The following is an 18,508-nucleotide window of genomic DNA, read 5'->3' on the forward strand; positions in this document are numbered from 1 at the left end:
GTATATATTTTGAGGCCGATCGACAGCCATGCATAACAACTAACTCATGCTATATATATCGAGCTAGCCAGCGCTTCTTACATTTTGTCCAATCCCGCACGTACGTACGTCGATCCTTATAAGAAATTGTACGCGCCTCTTTAATTATCTCCCTCCCCTCCTCTTTAATTAATTGCCTTTGTTTCCTTTCTTTCTTTCTCCAAAAGAAATTAAACCATGCGTCCAGAAATGTCCTCTAATAGTAATACAATCCACGACAGTGGTTGCCCGCTGGCTGCGACCGCGGTGGCCATCGACAACGACAAAGCAAGTCCACAGGCAGTCAAATGGGCTGCCGATCATCTTCTTCAAAGTCAAGATTGTGTCGTCCTCCTCCATGTCAAAACCAAGACACACGACTTCTACTTCTTGTAGGTACTCTCTCTCTCTCTCTCTCTCTCTCTCTCTGGTACGTAGTTCATCCCATATAAGTACATCAAGATTAATTAGTGTACGTTACGGAGGTTTAATTCTAGCTTGAACCTAATTATTAACTTTACTTTGACGTCTGCACCAATTGTTTATTTAGATTTTCAAAGTTTATCAAGCATCAATAGCTAGCGTTTATCTATATATTCTCCATTTGATCCAATTTCCTTTTCTCACCTTGGCATTAATAACGACGTTGCTTAACTTACTACAGCCGAAATCATCTCCGAAATGCCAACGCAAAAAGGAGAAGATGATATGTCGCAATTGTTTCTTCCCTTGAGAGGCTTTTGCGCTAGAAAAGATGTGGGTTATTTTTTTTTCAAACATTTGATCACCTGAATCTATTGGCAGCAGATTCAAATGAACAAATGAGTTAATTAGAGATTTAATTGGGTCTTTAATTAGTAAAGGTTAATTGGTTGGGTGCAGATTAAGGTGATGGAGGTGGTGTTGGAAGACATTGATATCTGCAAGGCAATCGTCAACTACATCAACGTCTGCTCCATCCAAAACATAGTTCTTGGGGCCTCCACTAGAAGCTCACTCATCAAGTATGTAGGATTTATATTGTTTAAACAATTTAGAATCGAGTTCAGATTCAAAGATTTAATGCATTAAAGATGAAATTATCTGAAAATTAGTTTCATTTTGCAAGGAAATTTAGGAGCAACAGTACTGATCTGGCTACTAACATAACGAAGCTGGCACCAGACTTCTGCGCAGTATACGTCATACAAAAGGGGAGGCCGGCGACGATCAGGAAGGCGAAGAGTCCGCCGCCGCCGCCATCGCTGGATTCCGACGACTCGATCAGGTGAGCGCACTAAGGGAATTTAATATAATCAAGCTATAAAATCTAATTAAAACATTTTTCTAATGAATTGGTTTCACCAGAACCCAGATGACGACAGCGAGAAGGTCCTCAGAGCCGAGCACCGACTTCCTTCGGCCGCTTTCGCAGGACCGACCTCCGACGACGACGGCCAAGATGGCGTGGCAGCAAGAAAGCCTCGACTTCTCTCCTCGGCCCTCCGCACCGCGGGATTTCTCCTCCGGCGACTCGGAATCCGGATTCCAGTTCGTGGACTCTGGCACGTCCGAGACCTCACCCAACTGTCAGGATCCATCCGGTGAATCCTTGCTCTCGCCTACTTCAGCTGCGGTAAGTTCTCGATTTGAATGAAGGATTGTTGTTTGTTAAATAATTTTTAGTAATCTGATTGATGTTTATGTATAATGCAGGGGACGAAGGATTTGGAGGCCGAGATGAGGAAGTTGAAGCTGGAATTGAAGCATACTATGGCGATGTACAGCACGGCTTGCAAAGAAGCCGTCACTGCTAAACAAAAGGTGAAATTTTTTTGTCTAAAAATGGGGAAATTAAATTAAAGTAGCGACAAAAATGAGATTTTTCCGGATTTGAATTAAATTGTCAGGCCAAGGAGCTGTACCAATGGAAGCTGGAGGAATCCCGGCGAGTGGAGGTGGCGAAGCACGCCGAAGAAGCAGCCCTGGCGGTAGCGGAGATGGAGAAGGCCAAGTGCATGGCTGCGTTGGAGATGGCCCATGCGGCGCAGCGGATTGCAGAGCAGGAAGCCATCCGACGAAGGAACGCAGAGATTAGGGTGAAGCAGCAGGCGGAGGAGAAGAACAAGGCACTGAGCGCGCTGGCGCACGGCGACGTCATCCACTACCGCAGGTACGACATCGAGGAGATCGAGCTCGCCACGGAAGGCTTCTCCGAGGGACTCAAGGTGGGCGAGGGAGGGTACGGGCCGGTGTACCGGGCGTGCCTGGATCACACGCTGGTGGCGATCAAGGTGCTCCGGCCGGACGCGGCGCAGGGGAGGAGCCAGTTCCAGCAGGAGGTCTACTTGCTGAGCTGCATCCGCCACCCCAACATGGTGCTCCTCCTCGGCGCCTGCGCCGAGTATGGCTGCCTCGTGTACGAGTACATGGAAAATGGCAGCCTGGAGGACCGGCTATTCCGCCGCCAGGGCACGCCGCCTCTCCCGTGGCCGCTTCGCTTCAAGATCTCAGCGGAGATCGCCACCGGTCTCCTCTTCCTTCACCAGTCGAAGCCAGAGCCGATCGTGCACCGAGACCTCAAACCCGCCAACGTCCTCCTCGACCGCAACTTCGTGAGCAAGATCAGCGACGTCGGCCTCGCGCGCCTCGTGCCGGCGGCCGTCGCTGACCAGATGACGCAGTACCGCATGACCGCCACGGCCGGAACCTTTTGCTACATCGACCCCGAGTACCAGAAGACGGGCATGCTGAGCACCAAGTCCGACGTCTACTCGCTCGGCATCTTGCTGCTGCAGATCGTGACGGCGAGGCCGCCCATGGGGCTAGCGCACCTCGTGGAGCGGGCCATCGAGCGGGGCGACTTCGTCGGCGTCCTCGATCCAACGGTTACTGACTGGCCGATGGAGGAGACTCTGGGATTCGCTAAGCTCGCGCTCAAGTGCGCGGAGCTGAGGAGAAAGGACCGCCCGGATCTCGGGATGGTGGTGCTGCCGGAGCTGAACCGGCTCAGGAATCTCGGGATTGCTTATGAATCCATCGACATCAGGCCCGCCGCCGGCGGCGGCGATGTCGGCGATGGAGCACAAACTTTGATTGCAGGACATCAACATACCAGATCTCACGACGTCAATCAGGTATAATCGAACTTCCAAGGACAAGATCAATTTTTTGGGTCGAACATAAATTTTTTAAAAAAATTCAACTTTTTTGTTAAGCAGATTAAGATGATGAGTACTCCAAACATGGGAACGGCGTTGAAGTCGATGGCTGACGGTCGGAAAGGCAGCTGAAAGAGTTACAGGACAATAACGGAAGCATAAAAACAAGAGAGAAAGGAATGTGACTTCGCGCGAAGAGAATTTAAGAAGCTGATATTGAAATTAGTCAATAATTGTGCTTCTACTGAATCAAACTCCACAATGAACTTAGATTTGTTTCTAGGGAAGACCAATTCATGCAGCTTTTAGAGGTTTCAAGTTTCAACAAACACAGCTGCGTTGATGATGCGAGTCCAATGAAACGTTTAAAACACAGAGCAGACACAATAATTATTTTCCTTGATCGAAGTTTCCGGCATAGTTAAATATAAAGTTTAACTTATATCACTAATTCTAATCTATAAACTATGATTTAAAGTGATTGATTGAAAGATATCTTCTATCGAGATCAATACTACCAGTAATTATATATCAATAATTGCAAAGCCAATTTGGACGTTAGCTTGGATCCGTCCGTCCACCGTATCCTCCGCAGTAAAAAGCGCATGCGACCATTGAAAATAATTGCGAAACCGGGACACGTGCCCGCAGCAGAACGGCCGAGCGCATCAGGACGTTAGACATTGGGCCCGTATCGGGGCCCACGGCGTAAGTAGGGCAGCTGCGTCACGGCACCGCGGGACCCTGCAGATCACACGTCGAGACGCAAGGCCAAGGAATAGGGCCCACGTGGTTGGATTCCTGCACGTGGAGCTTCGTTCCTACTTGATCGATTCGAGTATGACGTGTCGACGACGAAGCAGGCAATCTACGAGGCTCCTATTGCCTACGGTCGACACCTGTCCCATCCCCCACCCGCGCGAGGCGTCTGAGAGCGGAAGCGGAGGCTTTTCTCTTTCTAATCTGTCTCTCTTTTTTTTTTGCTCGATTTATTTCGAGACGTAAGAAGCGCGGAGAATAGATGCAATCTCGCTCGTCTCGCTCGCTTCTGGGGAAGAAATACAGCGGAGAGGGGGAAATAGTAGTAGAGGCGTGGGTGCCTGGGCTGCCTTCTCAAGTTTCCATCGCCTTTTCAATTATTGATGCGGTGGAACTGTTCTACGAGATCCAGGGAAAGATTGCGGAGGGAAAGAGGCAGTGATTCTCTAGCATTCTCTTGGTAGATCCAGCACCCTACTCTAAAAAGTGGCTATTTTGGAGCTACAAGAAGGTAATTCCTAGGTCTCAGTTTTACACTTCCATTCTAGTTATTTTCTTGCACAGTTTGGGGAAATTGTTTGGATCATCGCAAATAAATAGCGTAAAGTACTTTCCTTTACTTGAAAATTTGTTTCCTTTCAAAACCTTTCCTCCATTTGTTTTGGTTAATGCTAATATAGCAGTAGTTTTTTGCCTTTTTCTTTTTTGGATTACATGAAAGTTGTATTTTTTTTCTTGGAGTTGAATTTAATCCCGCAGATTCCGACCTTGTTCCTCAGATCTATGGAAGGGGTTGGTGGGATGTTGTTGTTGAGTTGTTTGAGGCACGGGAGGCGACGCCGAGGAACCCGTGAGACCGCGCAGCTGGAGATCGTTCGACAGACATGACCGTGGCAGACAAGATCGACTTCCGACCAAGTTGATGTGGGCGTGAACCGTGAGGTGAGCACACACAAGGAGTGTTTACGGCCGTTGAGTTCACCGAGTTCAGAACACTTGGGGGTCTCCAGCTCTTGCTTTGTCATCTCAACAGGACAGTGCGAGCTGTGACCCTGCTTCAGCGGAGATCACTTGGCCCAAAAGAATTGCAGAAGCGAAGGATGTGGTAGTTGATTCCATGGAGTCGTCTGCTACTGATTTGGCCGCTGGCCTTGAGCAAATAGAGAGTGCAGCTCCGACCTTGTTGGAAGAGGGTGGGGATGCAGATGATCTGGAGATTCGAACAATTCCAGGAAGTGATGAGGAGGATTCAACATCAATCGAGCCTGAATTATCCTCAGGAAGCTCTTGTTCAGTTATTAGCGATGGTAGCAGTGCAAGCTGTGCAATGGATGACCTATCGATTTCAGATTCTTCTTGTGAGATGGGGACAGCTACATCTATGGATGCAGAAGACAACCTTGGTGAGATTGTACCAGTGCCAGCTTTAGCTGAGTTGTCTGTCAATTCGTTAAACAGCCATAGTGTGGTTGGACCTACTACTGTGGAGCCTGAAGCTGCTGGAAAACATTTGAGTGGAAGTGGCAAAGGGTCACAGAATGCCTACTTGAGAGAAAATCTGCCTCTTTGGGGATGCATAACGATATGTGGACGTAGTCCAGACATGGAGGATGCGGTGGTTGTGGTGCCAAAGTTCTTTGAAGTCCCCCTTCAAACTCTTATTGGTGATCAAGCCATGGATGGCTTTGATCCAAGCTCCATTAGCTTGCCATGTAACTTCTTTGGTGTTTATGATGGTCATGGGGGTGCCCAGGTACCTAACATTTTGGTTGAAACCATTCATTTGCATTCTAGTACTATTTATTTTATTCGGTTCTTAGTGGACCTTTGTTCTAATACTGTAGGTTGCTAATTACTGCCGGGAGCGCCTCCACCATGTGTTGATAGAACTCTTGACCGATCTGATTAGCAATAATGGAGGCAAGGGTTGTAGTGATTGGAGGAAACTGTGGGAGAAAGCCTTTTTTGCTTGCTTCCAAAATATTGATGATGAGGTTGCAGGGAAAGCAAGCAGCAGAAATATGGGAAGCACACTGATGCATTCGATGAAGGTGACCGTCAAGCACTTTCAGAACCTGTTGCAGCAGAAACTGTTGGATCAACAGCTGTGGTCGCTGTTGTTTGCTCATCACACATTATTGTTGCAAACTGTGGGGATTCAAGGGCAGTACTTTGCCGTGGCAAGAAGCACATTCCTCTATCAGTAGATCACAAGGTCGGATTGCCCTTTAGATTTAACCATGCATTGGATCTACTAGTTTTCCTTGAAAGTTTGCGACAAACCAAATTTTCTACTTCATGATTCAGCCTGACAGGGAAGATGAGTATTTGAGGATTGAATCTCAGGGTGGCAAGGTTATTCACTGGAACGGACATCGTGTATCTGGTGTTCTTGCTATGTCACGCTCCATTGGTATATATATTTCCTTCTCTCTGTGAACCTGATTCCCAAGAGTTTTTTTTAAACACATGATTGTAGCTTTTATTACCATAGCAAATCCGCAGGACTTGAGCTAGTCTAGCCACTATCTTCTCTTCTCTGTTATCGTAGTCCCCTTATCAAAAGGACTAAAAACTGGAATGATTATTGATGTATCTGAAATTTACAGGCGATAGATACTTGAAACCATGGATTATTCCTGAGCCAGAAGTCACTGTCACCGCACGAGCAAGGGATGATGAATGCCTTGTTCTAGCAAGCGATGGTCTGTGGGATGTCATGTCCAGTGAAGAGGTGTGTGATGTAGCCCGGAAGCAGATTCTTCTCTGGCACAAAAGGAATGGCCCTACCCCTATATCACCAGCATCATCTCAAAGGGGCACAGGAGCTAATCCTGCAGCTCAAGCAGCTGCAGATCGTCTAACAAGACTTGCTTCCCAGAGAGGAAGCCAGGACAATATCACCATTATCGTGGTGGATCTAAAAGCGCAACGGAAGTTCAAGAGCAAGTCTTAACGTCGTCGTATATATGTACATTAGACTTGAGTTTAATTAGTTAGTTAATATTCTGAAGCACTACGCTCGGCCTTTCTCTTTCTTTATTTGAGGGCCTTAAGGTTGTATGCTTATACATATTATAGGACATTTCTAGCATTCATAAATCTAATTAATACAGCTGAAAAGAACCTCGTCGCTTGCAGCCTAGCTAGCTACGAACTCCAAAAATAATGCTGCACTTCCAAGTTCGAGAAGCTCTTTAATTAAGCTACTTCCTCCCTCACTCCCTGGGACTCCCTGTTATTCAATCACTCGAAATTCTGTGGTGGGAACTGGGAACTTAATGCAGCTAGCAGAGATTTTTAATTAAAGTTGTTTTTGTGCTGTAACTTAATGCTCACTCACTGTTCTACTGTAATGCTTAAGTTCTGCTGTCTGCACATTTAATCGTTGATTAATAAGACAACGGGGAGCAATTTGTTTGATACTGTTGTGTTTTTTTGTTCTTTTGTAGACGTGCATTTCCTGCCAACTTTTCGTACTCGTCAATTAATTAAATAATTTTGTTTGTGGGACAAAATAATATCCACAGTTTGGCTTCCGTGTACCCACGGAATTCAAGCACACCGTGACTTGGAATTAAAGCTGGATGAATAATTTCCATAATTCTTTTGATTAATTTGATCTATTTATTTGTCTTTTTCTGCACACCGTGACTTGAGCTTTACGTAATATGCATGAGTCTTGTTCTTCCAACCATTTGACTCGACCAATTTGATCGGCTCGGTCTGTCAACTTAATTAGTAGAGCTAGTGGGATGGAATCGATGTGTTATTGATTTAATTTTGAAATAATAATTTAAGAAAGGAGAGATGAACATTTTCTAAAATTTAATATAATTAAATGAATCGTTTTTTAAAGATGAAATATTTTCTGTATCAAATTGTTAATACAAATATTGAAATAAAATAAAGAAAATTATCAAATATATCCCAAGTGCAATATAAATATTTTTTTCATATTTTTCTCAGAAGTTTATATAAGATAATAAATTTAAAAATATTAATATTCGCATAAACCCTAGCAGAAGGTGAGGAAGTGCACAAAAAAGGCCGCCGAAGTGAACGAGTCAAAAGGCTACCGCTTAGGGGAGTCAACGAATAGATCGAGAGCAGCAAAGATGGTCTGGGTGCGAGGACTGTGGCGAAAATCTGAAGAAGCCCAAGCTCCCCAATCACTTTCGTATATGCTCCGCCTACAAGGTCGTCGATCGCCTTTGTCACTGTTCTTTGCTCCTATCCTCTTTTGACACTTGCATCGTGCGTTTTCGTGCTCAAACTATGTTTTTGCTGTAAAACCATTCATCTTTCGTGCATTGATTGCGGTAAGACGTTCGACCAAGAGAGTGTGCAAAGCCATGCGTATCTGAAGCGGTTCGTATATGACATTAGTTATTCTCGATTCACAGTTGTTTTTTTAGGTTGATAAGGCCTTGATTTGGGGCCATGAATCAATCTCGTTGGTATTTTGCTTCTAGAAAGATGATTTAATTGTTTGATGACGATTACTTCTAAAAAGAAATTGTAATTTGATTCCACAGCTTTAGACATAGTAAATTACATTTTAGATCGGTTCCAAACATGGGAAGAAAAATTCACAATTTTGCACATGAAAGATAGAATCTTGTTGGGTTTTTTTTCTCCTGATATGGAATAGAATTGTTTTCTCGAATTATTGGTTCCAAGCAAGCTTAAAAGGATTCTTTGGAATTGTAAGAAATGCCTGACTTATATGATTCTCTCCACTACGGAATTTTCAGGAGAAATATGGTCCTAAAGACCAGGGAAAACCTACACGAAACACTCCAGCTAAGCCTGACAAGCCCAAGTCAAATGCAGAAGTTGACGTTAATGTTGGTTTGTCATCACGCCCTCCTTGGTTCTGTAGGTACGTTACTGATATCATAATTAGGCAAAAGTTAATTCATGTGTTCACATCTTCTCTGGTTGGAACCTTTGAAAAAGCTCAAACACGAACTGAGGCATTAACATATACATGTAATCTGATATGTTGCATTTTCTATAGTTGATAATTGGTTCACTTTTTATCCAGCGATAGAGTATGCTGCAGAAATTAGAAATATATGATATTCTTTTCATTCATTGTGAGTAAGGTGACATGCAATAGAGAAGTAATTAATTATTCGATTGCTTCAAGGTAGAGTTTTCAAGCAGAACATTAAGAACTTGGCTTTGTTTGGAATTGCACGTTTCTAATTTTTTAAACGGTTTGTAGCAGTAAGGCCCTAGATTATCCCTAACATACAATCACTAACATATTTCGTCTGTATAGAGGTCCTAGCTACTCAACATGGTTTGAGAAAATAGTAGTATTTCTCACTTCGTGAGTCCATGTCCTGAGTATGGCTTCTGCTGGAGCCAAGTTTGTGCATGTTCCTTTACAAAAAGTTTATCCTGACTCTGAGTATGTATAGGCCCGAACCACATCAATGGTATTTCAGACACCAATAGATAAATAGTTAAACTTACAATTCTCCATGTTAGTTCCAGTCTCGCTTAATGAAGAAGAGTTGCATTGAACTGCGATGGACTTCATCCTTTTTCATTCCTGAGCTTAAGTTGATAGGGATCCTTGTTACAAAATGAAAATGGATTATACGGGAACATTGAACTGTCTAACTGATTTTTAGCATAGAACACAATTTGAGAATGAAGGCGACACCTTTATAATTTCAATTCTTTTTATAAAACATTTATTCAGTGATTCCAATTATTTTCATATAAGTGGAACCTGGTTGACACAACACAATTGTCTCCATAATTTTTTATTTTTGAGAAGTAAAATTATATTATTTCTCTCCCTTATTTATAGTTTCCACTTGCAGTCTTTGCAATACTACTACTACCAGCAAGCAGACCTTGCTACTCCATGCTGATGGCAAAAAACATAGGGCAAAAGCAAAAGCTTGCCATGCTTCCCGTAGTCAATCTTTTCATGCTGTAGTGCCGTCTTCAAATGAGGAGACTTCTGGTGACAAGTCATTAGCCACTTCCTATGGATCAAATAATATCCAAAATGAAGATAAACAAAAGGTTGAAACAAACAATTCCAAGTTGGTCGTGGAAGCGAAAAATGAGAGTTTGGAGCAAAAAAAATAAAAGACGATGCAAGTGAATTGACTAACGGGTAAGTAATACAAGCAGGAGAAGCAGAAAGAGCAGATAAACAACCAAAGAAAAGGAAGCATCCCAGAGATCAAGATAAACAGTCCAAGAGTAAACAAGATTCCGATCATAAAATCAAGTGGAAGAAACTTGTTATTTCCACTCTTAAGTCGGTATGGTCATTCATCTTTTTGTAGGAATTATATGGTAGTATCCTTCATTTAGCTTGTCTTCATTCTGTGGAGCATTGGCTCATAGTAGTTCTGTCATCTTCTATCATTTTCCCTCTATTTCTCCCTACATTTTTTTTTAAAGTGTCTTGGTTTTGTCTATTTTTGTTTTATTACATTACCATGCTATCTTAGCACTCGACAGTTTGATGAAGGAAAAAAACTACCTATGAATCCTTGCAATGCTGAACTGTTGTGGCATTGATTTTTTGCAGAATCCAGATCAAAAGATGAAGATTAAAAAATTGCAAAAGATTGTGATTAAGATGGCTCAAGAATCCGGTGCGTCTGAAGAAGAGGAACAACTTCGTGAGAAGCTGATGGACAAGGTATAACCTTCAAAAGATTCTATTATCCTTACCGTTTTCATTACATATATTGTTTTCCCAGATAAATTCAAGCTCCCGGTTCGCGGTTAACGACAAGAAAATCAAGTTGGCCAGTAAAGCCTAGGAGCCAATTTTCCAGCGCGAGAGTAACAACTAAAAACAAAATTCTTTCATTTTCTGCGCTTATTGATGTTGCCTGAAGCTTCTCAGTGGCAATCCATCGAGCTAGCGTGGATTTTTTTGGTCTTCATTTGTCGTTTATGAATTTGTTATAAAAATCATGAATCAACGCCGAAAAGTGTACAGCCATTAATACCAAATCCAATTGTGCCATTGTTTCTCTACGAAAGAATATGCGTTTGCTTCAGTGTCATGCTTTATATATGTAATCCGATATTTTAACGTCATTCTGCCCGCCATACGCTGACACATTTGCCGCCATTACGACTTGGAAGTTAATCAGATATGCCTCAACTCCCGTGTGACTCTATCACGTACCCAGCAAAAGTCATTGGAAATTGACACGTCTAAGCAGGCACTGGGTTGTACCGACTGCATTTCTCTCGAAGCTGTTATATTAATGAAGATTCTGACTATTGCTAATTCAATTCCTGTCTTCCTCGTACTATTTGGTCTTCTTTGTCGCTGGGATAGCAGATGGAAAACGGGGACTGTGGCGCGGGGAGCAACGTGGTGGAGATCTACCCTTTGAGTGATGTTTCCATTTGGTTGAACCTTGATTTCTTGGGGTATTGATTTTGATTTTGATTTTGAAAAGCATTGTTGCAGCTAGACGGATCGTGGGATGAGGACTTGCGTTCATGGCATTCTTTTGGTTGGTCCTGTCTTAAAGCCTTTTATTGCACTTTCTTCATTCTTCCCAGAGAAATTTCACGTTTTGTGTCTTCTTATATTCGATGCTTGGAAAGGGAAAGGAAGAAATATACTATATATGATCGATATACTTTCATGTCTTTTGACTTGGACTGCTCCTGAGATACTCAAAATCTTGATAACAATTTCTTTCTGCCCCGTCACTTCTCGGTTGTTAATTCCACTCACTAAGCGTTACAAGGTGTTGATTAGCAGTTGGCTTTATACCATCAGAGCAACATATATATGCTGTCATGACTGAGTATGATCTAGCTTATGAAATCGTATTAGAATTCAATAGGTTTATATTATTTCTTCCAAATTTCTCTTTCACCTAAATTTTTTAATCTCTGCATAAAACATGTTTCTGAGCAAAGCATTTAGTCTAATTATTGACTATCATCGAAGTTATTTTTTTATTCCTACAACTCTTCAGTAACCATCCATATTTCCCTTCTGATACTAATCGAGGGATTCACCTTTAGATGTTGAAGGTCTTAAACGGAAGCTGTCAAGCAAGCTCTCCCTTGAAGGAACGACTAATGGTGACTGGAAGGTTAGCAGCTTCTTATGTTGCAGAATGCTGCTATTTTTTCAGACAGTGCATATCTTATGTTTTCGATATTATTACAGATAGACGAATGAATCGATATGTGGTGGAGAACATACTTTGAAACAATACCATCTCATCTCCTTGCCTCCTAATGCACCGAGACCAAAGACCAAAGGTGTGCATCATCATCTCCTCTCATGCTAATTTTCTGTGTTCAATAGTCTTCACTAGTCTTCAGTTTCCAATTGAATCTAGGGTAATAATTAATATAAGACCAGAACTAATATTTTATGGAGCGTGTTATCCAATTTTAAAACTAGATCACTTGGCGGCAGCAAAACACTAGTCTTAATACACATATGAATGAATTTGAAGGAAATTGGAAAACACCGTGTTAATTACAGGTCTCTCCTCTGACATTTTTTGCAGGAATGCACAAAGCTCTTGCTGGTGAAGCTGCCAATGACTCGCCACTTCATCGTACCAAAAAACCTCAACGTGTTGGCTGCTCCACTCGGCCAGTTACACGGCAATTGCAAGGTCGGAAAAAACACTTGATTTCTACTCATTTTTGAACAACAAAAAGGCTGGAGCGATCGATCGATACTAATCGTTTGGATAATTAATTTCTGTAGACTTTTGGCCCAATCATATCCGGAATACCACAGCAGCTGTCAAAATTCTCCTTCACTATCGTCCAAGACTAGCTAGAACAAAACGAAGTCGTTGGCTTATAGGCTTCGGTATTTGACATTAATTAATGATATTGCCTGTTTGTTACCCAACTGTGTGAAGGAGACTAGCTAGTAATAGTTTGATTTTGTGTTTTGTTTTTCAATCAATGTTTATACAAATGTCTTGTGCGTCGGGAAAAGATAAGAATTAGGAGGCGAGTTGGTGATGAATTTCTTCATCGAACTAGTTGAATTCTATGAATCAATCAATCTCTCTTTGGTTGCATTTGTTGTATTTTAAGATTAGAACTAATTAAGAACTGACTTGGTAATCATTTTCCTCGCTTTGAATTTAGGATATAATTTTTTTTTTTACAAATTCAAGATATAGTATTTATATATCCTTAGTTTTTTAGACTCAAAAAGTAAGTCAATTTAGGTCCGACGGCAAAGCGTTGACCGATTCCAACCAGCGTATAATTGGAGAGGAATCCAAAGGACGTGACGTCCAACTGCACCAGTTTCATTCAGAGGTTTGAAGGCGAAGTACGCTCAGACAAAGCCCGATGGAAATGGCTCGAGAAGAAGACAAGGAAGACGGAGAAATGCAAACCACCATTTCAGTATCCTCTTGACCACGCTGCCTTGGCTGAATAGTATTCGCCTCCCTCTCCTCTCCTCTCCTCTCCTCTCCGCATAACCATAGAATCGAGTCCCCGAGTCATCCGAAGTCTTCGCCTGTGCTGAAGGTTCCAAGACAAAGACTGGACTTTTCGAAACGAGTCTCTTCAATTCCAGTCCCAAGTTCGGTAGCCATCGCTCCTCCACAATGGCGTCATCGACTTCTTCAGAAATGGATCCGCCGGAAGAGATGCCGTTCAAGGTCGACGACTTTCTCGCCCTCGAAGAAGAACCAGAGCCGCCGGCCCAGCACCGCCCTGCTGCTCAGCACTATGGTCGTCCTCTTCAGCAGCACCAAAAGCACTGCCATGATATCAACAACAAGAAGCGAGCATCTAATTACTCCAAAACTTTACTTTACTTTACTTTCGAATGATGTATCGATAAGTACTCACGATTAATTCGCCGTACGTGTGTTCATGCAGCAACAAGAATGCGGGGGGGAGTTCGTCATCTTTGACGAAGAGCGGCAGCCTGAAAGTCGGATTCATTACGAAATCTGAACTTGAGATGCTAGATGATGGATACAGGTGGAGGAAGTATGGAAAGAAGAAGGTTAAGAGTAGCCCAAATCCGAGGTAAATTAGACAGAAAAACTCTCTTAAGATAATATTTGACTAATTTCAGGCACAGACATTAAGGCCAAACATCTACAGAAACCTCGATTGTTCAACAGAACACCAGTTAAAACTTCAGTATTAGTTGGTGCGAAAACAGAGCTCTTGAGTTGAGTTCTTCTGGCCACGCACCGTCGTTCATATTGCCGCCTTTCATCTAAATTATCCTCGTAGATGGTATCATCTCAACAGCCACAACCCTGCAAGCTTGCTGCTTATGCACTCTTCCTTACTTGTCATGCTTCGATTACTGCCTCGATGCTTTCTCTTTCAACACTAATAAAGAAAGTGAAATACCTCACCAAATGCCCATTGGAATTCTCATTATAGTTCTAGCCATCACATGAACAATCTTGTTAAAAACACTCTAAAATAGGTTTTGTTTAGCACTTGGGTCATAACCGTCCTCGTTGGGCTCAATATGTTGCTAGATCTAGAAAATCCCTCCTCAGTAACATATTGTTTCATTGCTCCATCCCGAATTGCTACTATTGGCTTGCTCCACCAATACACACACCAAGGTCATCTGATTCATGTCCTCTGACTACGCTCAAACTCTTTTGCTCATAACTTTCATGTCATGTGGATTGTCTACCTTTTACCAAGGTCAGTTAGTAAGGACGTCCTCCTTGGTTGTTTTAAGGTTTTGAATTCAAAACTCACCTTCACTCGAATGTGAGTGCTTCAAGGGTTCTCATAGCTTTCTTTCAGAAAGAAAAATATGGTCCTTATACTAGACTCTCCCTCAAAAACTTCACTAATTGTTCTATAGTGGTACCTCTAGTCAGCAAAGTCTTTTTCATCCTTGGGCCAAAGGATGAATAGAATTTATTTTACACAAACTATAACTGAACTTATTGGGCTGAATTTGTTGCCAAACCAAATAATTATGTCCTCAAATCTTCTTCTATGAAAATACCATCTCCTTCACTGAGGGAAGCTTCTCAACTACTGCATTAGTACTGTATTCTCATAGAGTTTCATAGTCAATTTCTTTTCTTTCTCTAAGATCTTTACGAATTTATCTAACAAATAACAAATTAAAATAGATAATATTTATACTCTAGCTTAAGAAAAATATTAAACTTAGTATTAACTAAAACTCAAGAGTCATTATTACATTTAGGTTAAGTAAGGAAACCTTAATGACATAGTGCCATCCAGGAACTACTATCGGTGCTCGAGTTGCGGATGCAACGTGAAGAAGAGAATCGAGCGACATCAAGAAGATTCAAGCTTGGTGATTACCACATATGAGGGTGTCCATAACCATCTTGCCCCTCCACCCGCAGCTGCGAAGCATCAAGCTATCCATCTGCCAAACTCTACTCGCTAATTCATTGGGGAGAGACTTTATGGATATCATATTAGGGCCAACATCATCAATTGGAGTTTAGAGCATTGTGTTTTTGTTGATAAGGTATCCTCTACTGGATAAAGCTTGTCTGCTGCATGTAAGAACAATCTACGACTCTAGGACATGGTTGTTTTTTCAGTTCATTGGACTAAAAACTCATGTAATATGCTGATGGATACAATCGAATGCAAAGAAACGGAGTTCCTCCTGTTAAAATACAGAGAATTGAATCTGCTGAAACGGGAAGGCGAATGGAGAAATTTTTTATAGAAACGAACTCGAAGACACTTTAATTGTGGATGTGTTATTAAGCTTTAAGAGCTATTGGAGAAACCAATTTAAAGACTTGTTGAGTAGTAGAAGGCACCCCTTACTGTGTATGTACATGCGACCCAGCAAGTCTTGTGTGCTTTACTGCAAAATTTGCAGCATCTTAGCAAGTTAAGTAGGGTTTTCTATCCCACTCTACCCCTTAGAACTTTTAACACAACTTAATCCAACTAAACAACAAGCCCTAATTAACCATGGTGACATTAAGTAGGGAAGCAAACTATTCAAGATAAGGAAATTCAGTAGGTACTAAATGATATCTTCTCTTACTAATTATCCAACCAAAGTCTTTTATTTCAGACAAAAGATCGACATGAAAATCATATAAAAATTATTCGTGTATGCATCTTGATGCAGGGGAAAGATGAGGAAGCTAGAGTAACTAGGACGCGTCTTAGGCACTCCACATCAGACGGCGTCTTGGACATATCAATTTATTATTAATTCAAGAATATCTTTGATAGTTAAAGTCTAATTGTAAACTAATGTAAATATCAAATTATGAGGTCTATTATTACTGCGTATGTATCAATTCTAAAGGCAGATTTTATTTGTATATCAACTCGCGTTCTTAAAAAACTTCTCAGGTTAACAATAAAATCAATCGCCATTAGATTTCTTAGATTAATAATAAAAGCCGAGGAATTTAGAGTGAAAATGGCAAATTAAGAAGATATGTTTTGGCAAAAATGGCAGCACCGTCATCGATCGACGGAAGAATTCGTATTGGGTGAAAGGCGGCGGAGATATTTACAATTCATTCATGTAGTACAAGGAGGATGATCACTAAATATTTAATTAGTAGATCCTGACGGCGGCAGCAGACCGAGGGTGAAGGGCACACCGGTCTGCGGCAGCCACGTGTTGCCTTGAATGAATCGCTGGACGGTGAACTTTTGCGCGTGGCTGAGGTCAACGTTCTTCACTCCCCGCCACGTCACCCTCTGGCTTTTGTCAGCGCCGGGTCCACGGTTGTCGATCTCAGTGTAGAAGCAAGTGTTGAGGCCGAAGTCGCCCAACCATGGCAGCCACCCCTTGGGATTGATCAGGTCGTCCAATTGCGACTGCATCACGAAGGTCCTGGAGTACTCCTTCCATGGGCGGCCCAGGAAGGTGGGAAGCTTGTTGCGGAAGGGGTAGTATTCTGGGTCAGCGCTGATGGTGCAGTTGTGGAGGATGATGCCGCCGGTGGATCGTCTGTCCTTGCGCCCCTGAGCCGTCACAATGTTCTGCTGGTTGTCCAAAGGCTTCCTGGCCAAGATGAGGCAGTTCTGGAAGACGGAGGCAGAGTCACCGAAGATGAAGTCGATGGTGCCGGTGATGGTGCATTCGCGGTAGAACTGCCGTTTGGTGTGCACGTACAGCGTGTCCTGGTAACCGTCGAGCCTCACGTTGTAGAAGACCGACTTGTCCGACTGCACTCGAAGTGCCACAGCCTGGTGCTTCGCGGCACCGGCTGAGTTCTCGATCCACAAGTCCTTGGCGATGAATCCATCTCCGACCACAGCTGCACCCATAATTTGTATTTATTTTGTGAACTTTTTTCCCGTGAATTAATTAAGTGCCAATTATAGAATCATACGTACCAACGGTGGCGGTTTTGAAGGTGCCGACGCCATCGATGAAGTTGAGGCTACCGGTGATCTTGGTCTTTGTTGGCCCGTCGCCGACCATCATTAAGTTGGTATAGCTCCGGCCGATCTCGACCTTCTCATTGTACACTCCTTCCTTGATGTAGATAACCACGATCTTGGCGCTGTTCTGGGGAATTTTTAGCAAGGCCTCGGCGATGGTCTTGACGTCGCCGGAGCCATCCTGGGCCACTGTGACATCGGGCTTCAGCTCTGCCGGGCTCTTCTGGAGAAGCCTTCGCTTGCCGCTAGAGACCCACGAAGGGAACGACTCCGCATCGACTGCGAGGAGCTTGCGATTCAAGTTACCAAGCTCGAACTTGTCGAGTGTATCTCCGAAGCTGGTGACGATGGCGAGAACGTTGCTGGTGAGCTGGGCAGAGCTGTTCAGCGCCTTGCGCATGGACGCCGCCGCGTCAGTGTTGGCGTCCTCGAACCCGTCGAGGCACGTCTCCTGGTAGGTGATGCTGGCGCTGATCCAGACCTTGAGGTCGTCGATGAACTTGTCGATCTTCTCCATGGAGAAGTCATCGAGTCGGTCGACTGAGGTGCGGAGGTCGTCAATGGCATAGTCGAGGAGCTCGCGGCAGTTCTCGAGGGCCTCGGAGGTGCGCGGGTCCTTGGCAGCCTCCTTAATCGTCGAGGAGTGGTCGAAGGCTTGCTTGATATGGTCGATGGTGATGTTGAAGACAAGGCCAACGAGGTCCTTGGGCTCGGTGTTGTTGCCGGCGACGGAGGAGAGCGTGGTCTCGCAAGTGTGCTGGTTGTCGGTGGGCTGGCAGAACTGTTGGATGTTCTTCTGCGAGGTGGACAGCTCGGCCATTTCCGGTTTAGAAGAATCGGCGACTTGGCGGTTAGAAACGGTGACGACACCGACAGTGGCTACACAGGCAACGAGGACGACCGCTGAGACGACGAGAACGACGGCCTTGCCCATGATTATTAACTGTATATCCAATGCTTATTTGTTTTATTCGGTCGTCCCCTTCCAATCAAGAGCTAGATATATTTTATTTAACTGGAAGGGGAAGACCCCGATTGCAGGATGATGGACAACGAGCGGGTCGAGGCATTATATACCGGAGCGGAGCCGAGGGACGAAGGCAGTTTGTGGTTCTGAAGAGAGCGAACAAACTGCGCGACGGAGACGGAGACGGAGACGGAGACGGAAAGAGGAGCATTGAGAGGAAAAT

General features: G+C 43.4%; 5 protein-coding genes and 1 pseudogene across 5 annotated transcripts; 5 read left to right on the forward strand and 1 right to left on the reverse strand.

Moving 5' to 3' along the window:
- The first annotated feature begins 216 nt into the window (after window positions 1-216).
- Window positions 217-1,289, forward strand: LOC141833959 (U-box domain-containing protein 51-like). The gene is made up of 4 exons (XM_074721445.1): window positions 217-398; window positions 675-774; window positions 901-1,022; window positions 1,127-1,289. The coding sequence occupies exons 1-4, from the start codon at window positions 217-219 to the stop codon at window positions 1,287-1,289; spliced, it is 567 nt and encodes a 188-aa protein (XP_074577546.1).
- A 92-nt stretch (window positions 1,290-1,381) lies between these two features.
- LOC141832908 (U-box domain-containing protein 34-like) lies at window positions 1,382-3,451 on the forward strand. The gene is made up of 4 exons (XM_074720273.1): window positions 1,382-1,633; window positions 1,714-1,821; window positions 1,908-3,134; window positions 3,219-3,451. Exons 1-4 carry the CDS (start codon window positions 1,460-1,462, stop codon window positions 3,288-3,290), a joined length of 1,581 nt encoding a protein of 526 aa, XP_074576374.1. The 5' UTR covers window positions 1,382-1,459; the 3' UTR covers window positions 3,291-3,451.
- Window positions 3,452-4,133: 682 nt separating this feature from the next.
- Window positions 4,134-7,011, forward strand: LOC141832910 (protein phosphatase 2C 50-like). Its single transcript, XM_074720277.1, is given in 6 exon segments — window positions 4,134-4,428; window positions 4,697-5,670; window positions 5,762-5,926; window positions 5,929-6,132; window positions 6,225-6,330; window positions 6,527-7,011. Coding segments are annotated over 5 exon segments (1,458 nt in total). The 5' UTR covers window positions 4,134-4,428; window positions 4,697-5,034; the 3' UTR covers window positions 6,874-7,011.
- A 261-nt stretch (window positions 7,012-7,272) lies between these two features.
- LOC141833960 (uncharacterized) lies at window positions 7,273-10,723 on the forward strand (annotated as a pseudogene).
- Window positions 10,724-13,412: 2,689 nt separating this feature from the next.
- LOC141832911 (putative WRKY transcription factor 51) lies at window positions 13,413-15,532 on the forward strand. The gene is made up of 3 exons (XM_074720278.1): window positions 13,413-13,707; window positions 13,806-13,958; window positions 15,162-15,532. The coding sequence occupies exons 1-3, from the start codon at window positions 13,529-13,531 to the stop codon at window positions 15,331-15,333; spliced, it is 504 nt and encodes a 167-aa protein (XP_074576379.1). The 5' UTR covers window positions 13,413-13,528; the 3' UTR covers window positions 15,334-15,532.
- A 946-nt stretch (window positions 15,533-16,478) lies between these two features.
- On the reverse strand, window positions 16,479-18,252 carry LOC141833961 (putative pectinesterase/pectinesterase inhibitor 28). Its single transcript, XM_074721447.1, has 2 exons — window positions 17,271-18,252; window positions 16,479-17,191 (listed from the first exon to the last, which is right to left on the reverse strand). The coding sequence occupies exons 1-2, from the start codon at window positions 18,250-18,252 to the stop codon at window positions 16,479-16,481; spliced, it is 1,695 nt and encodes a 564-aa protein (XP_074577548.1).
- Between the last annotated feature and the right edge of the window lie 256 nt (window positions 18,253-18,508).

The sequence above is a fragment of the Curcuma longa genome, chromosome 8 (genome assembly GCF_044706935.1).
Source record: "Curcuma longa cultivar G26 ecotype Majalengka, Jawa Barat chromosome 8, ITB_CL_G26_1.1, whole genome shotgun sequence".
Taxonomy (NCBI): domain Eukaryota; kingdom Viridiplantae; phylum Streptophyta; class Magnoliopsida; order Zingiberales; family Zingiberaceae; genus Curcuma; species Curcuma longa.